This window comes from Dendrobates tinctorius, unplaced genomic scaffold, assembly GCF_039654945.1.
Source record: "Dendrobates tinctorius isolate UK_male_01 unplaced genomic scaffold, ASM3965494v1 ptg000064l, whole genome shotgun sequence".
In the NCBI taxonomy this organism is placed as follows: domain Eukaryota; kingdom Metazoa; phylum Chordata; class Amphibia; order Anura; family Dendrobatidae; genus Dendrobates; species Dendrobates tinctorius.
Genome location: NW_027361732.1, coordinates 50,865,111 through 50,878,154, shown reverse-complemented (window position 1 = coordinate 50,878,154; position 13,044 = coordinate 50,865,111). Strand labels below are relative to the sequence as shown.

The following is a 13,044-nucleotide window of genomic DNA, read 5'->3' as shown; positions in this document are numbered from 1 at the left end:
CTCCATTCACAGCCGCAGGGAGGGGACCTCATCTGTTATACATTCATGGAATATCTGATGGTTATGCCTTAAATATCTGATAGGAACAACCCTTGAAGCACTGGTAGGGTGGTCCTTGCATGTCCTGCACATGAGCTGGGCAAGGAAAGGGGAAGTCGTCCAGTAATCGCTCCTCTGCTCCTTCAGCGCTGTATCTAGGTGGAATTCACCAGGGTACCAGAATCCTTCTGTTGTAAGTCCAAAGGGGCAACGGAGGAGCCTTCAAAAACTCATTAAATCATTGAAGCAAATGGTAACTAATGATACCCACAATAAGTGTAGTGTTTTCTGAGATCTGTAGGTATAAAATGCCATTCAATGTGAATAAAACCCTCCTCAATTCCTGCCATTCATAAACAGAACAGAGGGAGGTGAAGTGTTGGGGCACAGTAAAGTTCTGCAAGTTTGAGGCAGCACGGGTCAGTGCAGCTAAATTATGAAGTCCAGCTTGGTGGACACGGTTTTACTGCCTTTGTCAGCAAACAGCTTTGTTTCTTTTGGTAAATATGTCATTTCCTTAGCGACCCGAGATGCCGTTTCATCCTCGTAAAAGCCCCTAAGTCTGAGCTCCGCCAAAACACATTTCTTCACATGAAGGAACTCCAGTGGCAGAAACGGGACAAAGTAATCTATCAGGTTCTTCTCAATGAGGCCACTATGCCGGAAGCCACCTGGGCAAGGAAGTTAACACAATTAGTCCCACTTATACCCGGGTACAGTGGAGATCTGTGCACTTGCATGGCATGACTGAAGACCCCCATTAGGTAAGTGCTCTTGTACACCATGGCACACAGGTGGTCAGGTTGTATACAGTTAAAGTTGGCCACCTGTTGGATTCTAGACAGGTCAATGACAGCGGCATGGTGCACCAGAAGGTTAATGGGGGTTTTCTTCTTTCAGCTTTTAATTGCACAGGCATGCTCTGTTTAAAAAGAAAAATATGCTTCACACTGCCCCAGATCGCTCCATCGCTGCCCCCAATCTATGCTGACAAGCCCGCAGAGTGCTCAACTAATGGGATCAGGGGTAATACCAAGGTAGATGTCTCATGCCGTCTTCCTCCAATTAGCAGCAGCAGTCACCTGCTACAGTCATGAAGTCACCACTGCAGCAGTAACTGAGATATTCTAACGCATCAGGTATTCTGGAATAAGTATGTAGGGAGTCTGTCACCCCATTTTTGCCCCATAAGCTGGGGCCACTGCCATCAGGGTCTTATCTACAGCATTCTCTAATGCTGTATATAAGCCCCCGATGAAACCTGCAAGATTTGAAAAAAGAGTTAGATTGTACTCACCCCGGCGTTCGGTTCGGTCCGATGGGTGTCGCCGTCCCGTCAGGCGCTTCCCATCTTCATACGATTATGTCCTCCTCCTTGCTTCTCCCTCGGCTCCTGCGCAGGCGTACCGTACTTTCTCTGTCCTATTGAGGGCAGAGCAGAGTACTGCAGTGCGCAGGCGCCAGACCTCTCTAACCTTTCCTGGCGCCTGCGCACTGCAGTACTTTACTCTGCCCTCAACAGGGCAGATAAAGTACGCATGCGCAGGAGCCGAAGGTGAAGCAAGCAGGAGGACGTCATTGTATGAAGATGGGAGGCGCTGGACCGGACCGCGACACCCACCGCACCCGACTGCGCCCCCGGTGAGTATAATCTAACGTGTTTTTCTTCTCTTTCAGGTTTCATCGGGGGCTTATCTACAGCGTTACAGAATGCTGTAGATAAGCCCCTGATGGCGGTGGCCCCAGCTTATGGGGCAAAAATGGGGTGACAGATTCCCTTTAATGACCCAGCCAGTTTTTACAATTCTGATCACTGACACTATATGAGGCAATAACTCTGGAATGCTTCAACGGATCCCACTGATTCTGAGAATGTTTTTTCATGACATATTGTACTTCATGAAAGTTGTGAAATTTCTGCTATATAACTTGCGTTTATTTATGAAAAAAGTGAAAACAGCAAATATTTTTAAAATTTTGCAATTTTCAAACTTTTAATATTTGTGCCCTTAAATCAGAGTCATATTGCACAAAATAGTTAATAAATAACATTTTCCACATGTCTCCTTTACATCAGCATGATTTTGGAAACAATTTTTTTTTATTAGGAAATTATAAGGGTTTAAAGCTGACCAGCGATTTCTCATTTTTCCAACAAAATTTGCAAAACCATTTTTTATTAGGGACCACCTCACATTTGAAGTGAGTTGGGGTTCAATATAACAGAAAATACGTAAAAAGTGACACCATTGTAAAAACAGCACCCCTCAAGGTGCGCAAAACCACATTCAAGAAGCTTGTTAACCCTTCAGCTGCTTCACGAGAACTAAAGCAATGTGGAAGGAAAAAATGAACATTTTAATTTTTTCACAAAAAAAATTTACTTTGGAACCAAACTTTTTTATTTTCACAAGGGTATCAGGAGAAAATGAACCACAAAACTTGTGCAATTTCTCCTGAGTAAGCAGATAACCCGTATGTGGGGGAAAGCTACTGTTTGGGCGTATGGCAGGGCTCAGAATGGAGAGAGCACCGTTTGACTTTTTGAACACAAAATTGTCTGGAATCATTGGTGGGTGCCATGTCATGTTTGGAGACCCCATGATGTACCTAGTGGACCCCCACCCCAATTCTAACTGCAACCCTAACACAGCCCCAATCTCACCCGCAACCATAGCCCCAACCCCAGTCCTAACCCTAGCTATAACCCCAACCATAACGGAAGAGAAAACTTTTTTTGGTTTTATTATTTTTCCCTAACTAAGGGGGTGATGAAGGGGAATTTGATTTACTATTTTTCTTTTCTTATTTTGATCACTGTGATAGGGTCTATCACAGTGATCAAAATGAACCAATAGAAAAAAATCTCCTATTGTTGCCAGCCGGCAGATCTCTTCCCGGAAGACAATGCCAAGGGCCGAGGGACACAGCCGGAGGGACCAGAGGACACCGCAGGTATTGGGGGCCGGGGGCCCCATTTCTCTCTCCTCTGATGTGCTAGATCATATCAGGGGAGAGAGAAATAAATAGGAAATGGGCCTTTTTTTGCGGTAGCCAAGACCCCAGAGATTTTCCAACACTGAAGGGAGGGGGAGGTTGCTATAACCATATTTCTCAGCGCCATTAAGTACCCTTAACTGCCGCTATTAAAAGGCGTATCGGCGGTTGTTAAGGTTTTAAGATTTCTGCTTGTTGACAGCGAAGAATCTGGTATCCTGTCCTGATCACATCAAAGCAAACAGCTCTCAACATGCGTATTACCCTGTTGTGAGTTCATTTTCCCCTTCACCGTCGATGTCTGATGAACTCCCTCTTCTGGTGAAGGAAGGTAGTGAGGCTGATTACCAAACACCTGATCTGGTAGATGATGACTGGGTAACAGGAAATTCTGACTGGATATAAGGCAGCCGACGCCCTTCTGAGTCGCTGGTGATTTCTCTGCTGGATTCTTGGAGACCAGTCTGATTCCTGCTTCCCAAAGATAAGTTTTTGCTCTGCTATTGAACTTGTTAGTTTTGTTTTGTTTACCTTGTTTTTTGGAGTTCAGCCATCCCCGGTCGGGGGTGTGCTGAGTTCCATTTTTGTCTCTGATCAGTTTGTCTCTTTGCTCTGTCTTCAGAATTTACCTGGGTGCTGATATAGTCTTTTTGAAGTCCTAGCGACTTCAGGGCCTGTTTTTCCTATCAGACGGTTGGGACATTTTTTGGTAGGGTTTTTTACGGATTGCAGACAGCAGCTTTTCTATCCTGTCCTTTTTAGTTAGCTTGGGCCCCATCGTTTGCTCAACCTATCTTTCTATCTGTGTTAGTGTTTTCATCTTGCTTCACCGTCATTATATGTTGGGGGCTGCCTATTGCTTTGGGGTCTGCTCTGGGGCAGTTTAGATTTCCCCTTTCTTTAGGCCTATTTAGTTCTCCGGCTGTGTTCGAGGGGTCTAGGGCATCGTAGGAACCCCCCACGGCTACTGTTAGTTGTTGTGGATAGGATCAGGGGTCTGCAATCCGATAGCTACCAACCTCTCCGGTTTTCTGGACTTAGTTTGTATTTTTGTTTTTTCCTCCTTTGGTGACTCATTCATAACAGGATCACCAGCCATACCGCAGATCCTAGGGTACTCAATAGCAGGAAAGAATTGTAAAAAAAAAAAAGAGCTTGTCAGAAATTTTTTTTTTTTGTGTGTATATTTTTTCCTCTATGTCTCTGAGGCCGTAGGGGGAATTTTTTTTTTCTTTCTTAATGGAGATGAAGCAATTGTCTGATCGTGTGGAGCAGTTCACTGCTGAAGTGTAGGCAATTTCCGCCTATCTTGCTCATTCACATGCTGCTGAACCAAAGATTCCTACTCCTGATGTGTTTTTTGGGGATCGGTCTAAATTTTTGAATTTTAAGAATAATTGTAAATTATTTTTTGCCTTGAAGCCTAACTCATCGGGGAGCTCCGCGCAGCAGGTTAAAATTGTCATCTCTTTGCTGCGCGGCGATCCCCAGGATTGGGCGTTTTCTTTGAAACATGATGATCCTATTCTTACTAATGTGAACGCATTTTTTCAAGCCTTGGGGTTGTTGTATGATGAACCTAATGCTATTGATCAGGCTGAAAAGGCCCTGTTGGCATTGAGCCTGGGTCGGGATTCTGCAGAGTTGTACTGTCAAAAATTCTGAAAGTGGGCGGTCCTTACTACCTGGAATGATCATAGAATCATAGAATCGTAGAGTTGGAAGGGACCTCCTGGGCCATCTGGTCCAACCCCCTGCTCAAAGCAGGATTCGCTAAATCATCCCAGTTAGATGTCTGTCCAGCCTCTGTTTGAAGACTTCCATTGAAGGAGAACTCACCACTTCTCGTGGCAGCTTGTTCCACTCATTGATCACTCTAACTGTCAAAAAGTTTTTTCTAATATCTAATCTGTGTCTCCTCCCATTCAGTTACATCCCATTGCATCTAGTCTTTCCTTGTGCAAATGAGAATAAAGTTGATCCTTCTACAATGTGACAGCCCTTTAGATATTTATAGACAGCTATTAAGTCTCCTCTCAGTCTTCTCTTTTGCAAACTAAACAATCCCAAATCCTGCAACCTTTCCTCATAAGACAGGGTTTGCAGACCGGTCACCATTCTGGTTGCTCTTTTCTGAACTTGGTCCAGTTTGTTGATGTCTTTTTTAAAATGTGGTGCCCAAAACTGGACACAATATTCCAGATGAGGTCTGACCAAGGAGGAGTAGAGGGAAATAATGACTTCACATGATCTAGACTGTATGCTTCTGTTAATACATCATAGAATTGCATTTGCCTTTTTTGCTGCTGCATCACACTGTTGACTCATATTCAGTCTGTGATCTATTAGTATACCCAAGTCTTTTTCACATGTGCTGCTGCTTAGCCCTATTCCTCCCATTCTGTATATGCTTTTTTCATTTTTATTGCCCAGATGTAGTACTTTGCATTTTTCCCTGTTAATAAACATTCTGTTAGTTGCTGCCCACTTCTCCAGTTTATTTATATCTTTTTGAATCCTCTCTCTCTTCTCTAGTATTAGCTATCCCTCCTAGCTTTGTGTCATCAGCAAATTGAATCAGTTTACCCTCAATTCCTTCATCTAAATCATTGATAAAGATGTTGAACAATACAGGGCCCAGGACAGAGCCCTGTGGTACCCCACTTGAGACATTCTTCCAACTGGATGTGCAGCCATTTACGACCACTCTTTGGGTCCGATCACTAAGCCAGTTATGAATCCACCTAACAGTTGCCTTGTCCATTCCATACTTAGTCATTTTTTCAATAAGGATTGTATGAGATACTTTGTCAAATGCTTTGCTGAAGTCAAGATATACTATATCTACAGCATTTCCTTGATCCACCCAATCAGTGATTCCGTCATAGAAGGAAATTAAGTTAGTCTGACATGACTTATTAGTTACAAACCCATGCTGACTCTGTTTAATCACTTTATTCTTATCCAGGTACTGACATACATGTTGTTTAATAATTTGTTCAAAGATCTTTCCTGGTATAGAAGTCAGGAAAGATCTGGTGCCTTGGCAGCTCTCTTTCGGAAGGGTTTGTCAGAAACCGTAAAAGATACTATGGTGGTTTTTCCTGTTCCCTCTGGTCTTGACGATTCTATGTCATTAGCCATTCAGGTTGATCAGCGTTTGCGTGAACGCAAAACCGCACGAGAGGTGTTGCCACCTGTTGAACAAATGTCTGAACCTATGCAATGTGATAGAGTTTTGTCTAGGGCGCAACATCAGGAGTTCAGAAGGCGTAATAAGCTGTGTTTCTTCTGTGGTGATGCCTCGCATATTATTTCTGTCTGCCCTAAACGAGAGAAACGTTTTGCACACACATTTGCTGTGGGTGGTGTTCAACCTAAGTTTCTTCTGGCAATTACTCTGATCTGCTCCCTGTCCACATTTTCCGCTAAGGCTTTTGTGGATTCGGGAGCAGCTCTGAACCTGATGGACTTGGATTTTGCTAAACGTTGTGGATTTCCTATGACACCTCTGCGGACGCCTATCCCTTTGAGGGTTATTGATGCTACTCCTTTGGCGAAGAATAAACCTCAGTTTTGGACCCAGGTGGTAATGCGGGTCGCCCCAGACCATCAAGAGAATTGCAGATTTTTGGTGTTGCATAATTTGCATGATACCATTGTTCTGGGGTTTCCCTGGTTGCAAATCCATAATCCAGTTTTGGATTGGAAATCTGTGTCTGTGGTGAGTTGGGGTTGTCGGTGTGCCCTTAGTGATGCTACTGTTTTCTCCACCTCTCCCCAGTCGCATGATGTTCCTGACTATTTGGCTGATTTTTATGATGTATTTAGTGAGAATGAGTCTGCATCTTTGCCTCCTCATAGGAGTTATGACTGTGAAATTGAGCTGAGCCCTGGGTGTAAATTTCCCAAGGGTCGACTTTTCAATTTATCTGTACCCGAGCACGAGGCTATGCGATCCTATATTAAGGAGTCGTTGGAGAAAGGTCATATTAGACCATCCTCTTCACCCTTAGGTGCTGGGGTTTTTTTCGTGGCTAAGAAAGATGGGTCATTAAGGCCTTGTATTGACTATTGTTCCCTCAACAAAATTACTTTTAAATATCAGTATCCTTTACCCCTGATTTCTGATCTTTTCTCCAGAGTTAAAGGTGCTTGCTGGTTTACAAAGCTTGACCTCAGGGGGCGTATAATCTTATTCGCATTAAGCATGGGGATGAATGGAAGACGGCGTTTAATACTCCGGGGGGACATTTTGAGTACCTGGTGATGCCTTTTGGGCTCACTAATGCCCCTTCTGTCTTCCAGTGCTTCATGAATGATATTTTCCGAGACTTGGTGGATACATTTTTGATCATCTATCTGGATGATATTTTGATCTTTTCCAAGGATTGGGACTCTCATGTGGAACATGTTCGGACTGTGTTCCGGATTTTGAGGGAGAATTCCCTGTATGTCAAGGGATCGAAATGCCTTTTTGGTGTACAGAGGATTTCATTTTTGGGATTTATTTTGTCTCCGTCAACTATTGAAATGGACCCAGCCAAGGTACAGGCCATTTATGATTGGGTTCAGCCCACTTCTTTGAAGGCCCTCCAGAAGTTTTTGGGTTTTGCTAATTTTTATCGGAAATTTATAGCTAATTTTTCTGGTATTGCCAAACCATTGACTGATTTGACTAAGAAGGGTGCTGATGTGCTGAATTGGTCTCCGAAGGCTGTTTCTTCCTTTCAGGAGCTGAAGCGAAGGTTCACTTCTGCTCCGGTTTTGTGGCAACCTGATGTCTCACTCCCGTTTCAGGTAGAGGTGGACGCTTCTGAGATTGGTGAAGGAGCTGTTTTGTCCCAAAGAGATCCTGTAATATCTAAAGTGAATCCCTGTGCTTTCTTTTCCCGAAAGTTCTCCCCATCCAAACATAACTATGATGTGGGGAATCGGGAACTGTTAGCCATGAAATGGGCATTTGAGGAGTGGAGACATTGGTTGGAGGGAGCTAAACATCAAGTCGTGGTCCTTACTGACCACAAGAATTTGATTTACCTGGAGTCGGCCAAACGCTTGAATCCTAGACAGGCTAGGTGGGCCTTGTTTTTCACACGTTTTGATTTTGTGGTCTCTTTTCTTCCGGGCACTAATAATGTCAAGGCAGACGCCCTCTCTAGGAGTTTCTTTGCTGATTCTCCTGTTGTGACCAAGCCTGCTACCATCTTAGGTGAGGGGGTAGTTCTTTCTGACATCTCGCCCGATTTGAGACGTGCTCTGGAAGAGTTTTAGGAGGACAAACCTGAGCGTTGTCCCATTGGAAAATTGTATGTTCCTGACCAGTGGAGGAAGAGAGTGATGTCTGAAGTTCATTGCTCTGCATTGGCTGGTCATCCAGGTATTTTTGGTACTAGAGATTTGGTGAGTCGGTCTTTTTGGTGGCCCGCCTTGTCTCGTGATGTCAGGAATTTTGTGCAGTCCTGTGGGACTTGCTCTCGGTCTAAACCTTGTTCTCGCTCTAGTGCGTTGTTGATGCCTTTGCCGGTGCCCAGGAGGCCATGGACCCATATTTCAATGGATTTTATCTCTGATATCCCTGTCTCTCAGAGAATGACTGTTATTTGGGTGATTTGTGATAGATTCTCTAAGATGGTCCATCTTGTACCACTCCCTAAGTTGCCATCTTCCTCAGAGTTGGTGCCCTTGTTTTTGCAACAGGTGGTTCGCTTGCACGGGATTCCTGAGAACATTGTATCTGACAGAGGAGTTCAGTTTGTGTCTAGATTTTGGAGGACTTTCTGTTCCAAGCTGGGAATTCAGTTGTCCTTCTCCTCTGCGTTTCACCCTCAGACCAATGGGCAGACGGAGAGAACAAACCAGACTTTGGAGTCGTATTTGAGATGTTTTATTTCTGCTGATCAGGATGATTGGGTTTCATTTTTGCCCTTGGCCGAATTTGCTTTAAATAATAGAGCTAGTTCTGCCACTTTGATGTCACCTTTTTTTTGTAACTTTGGGTTTCATCCTCGATTCTCTTCAGGGCAGTTGGAGCCTTCTGCCTGCCCAGGTGTTGACACTGTGATGGAGAGAATGCACCAGATCTGGGACTAAGTGGTGGATAAGTTGTCTCTCTCCCAGGAAAAGGCCCAGCGGTTTTCCAACCGGCATAGGACCATTGGTCCCCAGTTTAAGGTGGGTGATATGGTTTGGTTGTCATCAAAGCATATCGCTATGAAGGTGGCTTCTCCAAAGTTTAAACCTAGATTTATTGGACCTTACAAGATTTTGGAGATTCTTAATCCAGTCTCTTTTCGATTGGCTCTTCCTGTTACATTTAAGATCAATAACGTGTTTCATAAGTCTCTGTTAAAGAGGTTTGTCGAGCCAGTAGTTCCTGTGGTGGCACCTCCTGACCCGGTATTGGTTGAAGGTAATGTGGAATATGAGGTTGAGAAGATACTGCATTCTCGCCTGGCTAGACGGAGACTCCAGTATTTGGTTAAATGGAAGGGTTATGGCCAGGAGGATAATTCTTGGGTCCCTGCATCCGATATTCATGCCGAAAGATTGGTTTGTGCCTTTCATCGGGCCCATCCTGATCGCCCTGGTGGCGAGGATGAGGGTTCGGTGACCCCTCCTCAAGGGGGAGGTACTGTTGTGAGTTCATTTTCCCCTTCACCGTCGATGTCTGATGAACTCCCTCTTCTGGTGAAGGAAGGTAGTGAGGCTGATTACCAAACACCTTATCTGGTAGATGATGACTGGGTAACAGGAAATTCTGACTGGATATAAGGCAGCCAACGCCCTTCTGAGTCGCTGGTGATTTCTCTGCTGGATTCTTGGAGACCAGTCTGATTCCTGCTTCCCAAAGATAAGTTTTTGCTCTGCTATTGAACTTATTAGTTTTGTTTTGTTTACCTTGTTTTTTGGAGTTCAGCCATCCCCGGTCGGGGGTGTGCTGAGTTCCATTTTTGTCTCTGATCAGTTTGTCTCTTTGCTCTGTCTTCAGAATTTACCTGGGTGCTGATATAGTCTTTTTGAAGTCCTAGCGACTTCAGGGCCTGTTTTTCCTATCAGACGGTTGGGACATTTTTGGTAGGGTTTTTTACGGATTGCAGACAGCAGCTTTTCTATCCTGTCCTTTTTAGTTAGCTTGGGCCCCATCGTTTGCTCAACCTATCTTTCTATCTGTGTTAGTGTTTTCATCTTGCTTCACCGTCATTATATGTTGGGGGCTGCCTATTGCTTTGGGGTCTGCTCTGGGGCAGTTTAGATTTCCCCTTTCTTTAGGCCTATTTAGTTCTCCGGCTGTGTTCGAGGGGTCTAGGGCATCGTAGGAACCCCCCACGGCTACTGTTAGTTGTTGTGGATAGGATCAGGGGTCTGCAATCCGATAGCTACCAACCTCTCCGGTTTTCTTGACTTAGCTTGTATTTTTGTTTTTTCCTCCTTCTGTGACTCATTCATAACACTACCCGTCAGCAGGGCGTGATCAGGACAGGTTCCCATTCACTGAAAGTAATCAGAGATCTTGTAAACAATGAGACACCTTTATGTATAAAGCACATCATAAGGACATTATATACTTTGTAACCTGCATTTTTCACCAGTTTTCCCCTGCAGGCTCTATTTCTGATTATCAGTTGTCACTGACCTAGTGGATAGAGACTAGCTGCTATTATGTCCACCATACACAGCACACACAGGCATGAGGGATTCCTACTCTATTGTCTCTGTGCAGTACATGTTCAGAAGCAGCAGCATGGAGGACATTATACAGCAGTAGTGAGTGTAGCTGTGAATCCAGCTCTGGGGTGACATAAAACATTTACTAAAAAGGTAAGTTGGATCTCTCTGCCTGCTGACTAACTATTCTCCTCCTCACTGTAAATTGGACCTTCAGTAAGCTGGCTTTCCATCTTGTTTTGACCAAGTAACCATTTTTCCGAGCGATTGATTTTAAAAGGAGGTGGGGGTGGAGAAGCGGCTCATAAGTGTAGAAAGAAGTAGATTTCTCTGATAAACTATATTACACGGCTTATGTTCACTTGTACTATTGATTTATAAAAAGTTTACTTAAACAATTTAGAGTTTACAACAACATACAGCAACCATTTAAGGAAGCACTCCTCCTATCAAAGGCTTTATCCTCTTAATATATTGCAGTCATCATATTATACAGCACTGTGTACTTACAATTGCTCATTTTGCCTTTATACCTAGATAATTCTTCTCTTTTCCATTAGGTTTATGACATCACGTGATTAATAACTGACCAGCTGAATCCTTCTAAACTCCATGTAGAAACAGGAGGTCAATTTTCCCTGTATGAGTCATGAGTCACTGCAAAAGTCCCTGGCAGGCAGAGTGGGGGGCAGATGAGTCAGGAGTTGTAGAGGGGAAAGATAAATGCAGGGACAAGAGACTTCCTTTTTCTACATAGAGCATAGAAAAGAGATGAATAATCTGGGTAGAAAATGACAATTGTAAGTACAGAGTGCTATATAATATGATGATTGCACTATATTAAGAGGATACGTTGATGGGAGGAGGGCTTCTCTAAGATCTTGCATGGACGCACTCACTGTTTTTATTATTGAACAGCTCGACTGACAGCACATTCTCCACATCCTTCAGCTCCAGATCTTCTCTCTTTTTTCCAGAACCCCAAAACTGCAGCATCAGTCTATTGACGAGATCATCACCAGCATTGCTGAGGGAAAATGACACAGAAAATTCCCCGATGAGGGTTATATTCCAATCTGATTTATACATTTATTACATTTTTACATACTCAAATAGGCGTTTGACAATCTCCCAGTGAATACAATTCCCTGACGCTTCCCCTTTTGTCAGGTTCAGTGGCGTTCAACCTGCGGCCCTCTAACTTGTCTGACACTACAATTCCCAGCATGTCCTGTCAGTCTACAGCTCCCAGGACTTGCCATTTCACAACTGGTCAATATTTTAGTACATTAGTCAGTAATTATATCCGTTTCTGGGAAAATTGTCAGTCCACAGTGCTCACCACCTAATTTTACTACAGCCAAAATGGCAAGTACCAGACGGGCACAGGGCGTTAGTTACAAGTGACAGCCATGCCCATTATCATCCATAATTTACTAAGAAACAGCGTTCCTTACAATTGGCCTTTTCACCACGATCAGTGGGTCTCAAATGTCAAAGATGAAGACTAGGCCTCGTTGTCCATAGCAACCAATCACAACAAAGCTTTCATTTTTTCAAAGCAGTCTAAGAAATGAAACCTGTGTTCTCATTGGTTGCTGTGAGCAACAGGGCCTGCTTTACTGTTCTTTGGAAGAGAAAGTTTTAGTTGCCTCTATGGAAACTTGTGACACGTGGAGATGGCGGGGGTACCTGAGAAAAATAACGATGGCTTTGCGATAGGAGACGCCATCTATATGCTCATAGTAGTCCAGGAAAGGCTTGATGGCGTCAATAAGACCAGAGTGGAGCTTGTCCATTTCATGAAATATAAATATGGAGCGGGCACATTTACTGGTGTTTCCTCGTATCCATGACTGCAGCTGGTCCTGAGGGAGAAGACATATTCCGCTACGTATCACATCCGATTTAGCGCTGCATCCCCTCCACTAAGAACTACAGCAGGCGTCCATACATGGCAGGCCTAAAGGCCGGCAGTAGGCCCCACAATTGTGTGCCAAAGAGTTGTTATGGCCACCAGGGGCCAAACACCGGCCTTTACACCTGCCATGTAAGGCACTGTGCTGCTAATAAAAATATGGATATCTTATAGCCTACATATTGTAATATATTGTTTATATGCTTTGATATAGTGTGGTCATTAGACCAAGGGTGGAAAGTATTGCAAATATGAAATATGGTTGTTTTAATCCAAACACTATATATTGCAATATACTATGGTGTAATATAATTAATGATGAACTTAGATACTGAGCCACAAAGCGTTTGCTCTGTGTTAATACCGTAAGACAAGGTTGATAAGGTTTATTGTTCTTTGGTCTTTGAAGCTGTGTGTTTCAA

The 13,044-nt window shown here is 43.8% G+C and overlaps 1 protein-coding gene across 1 annotated transcript in view; it reads right to left on the bottom strand.

Annotated features, from left to right (window-relative positions):
- Window positions 1-278: 278 nt before the first annotated feature.
- LOC141094586 (torsin-1B-like) overlaps window positions 279-13,044 on the bottom strand; it is an 82,354-nt gene continuing 69,588 nt past the window's right edge. The window contains exons 3-5 of the mRNA XM_073580462.1: window positions 12,397-12,572; window positions 11,604-11,731; window positions 279-710 (exon numbers count right to left, since the gene is read on the bottom strand). Of these exons, the coding sequence (XP_073436563.1) occupies window positions 469-710; window positions 11,604-11,731; window positions 12,397-12,572 (546 nt within the window). The 3' untranslated portion in view covers window positions 279-468. The remainder of the gene's footprint in view (window positions 711-11,603; window positions 11,732-12,396; window positions 12,573-13,044) is intronic.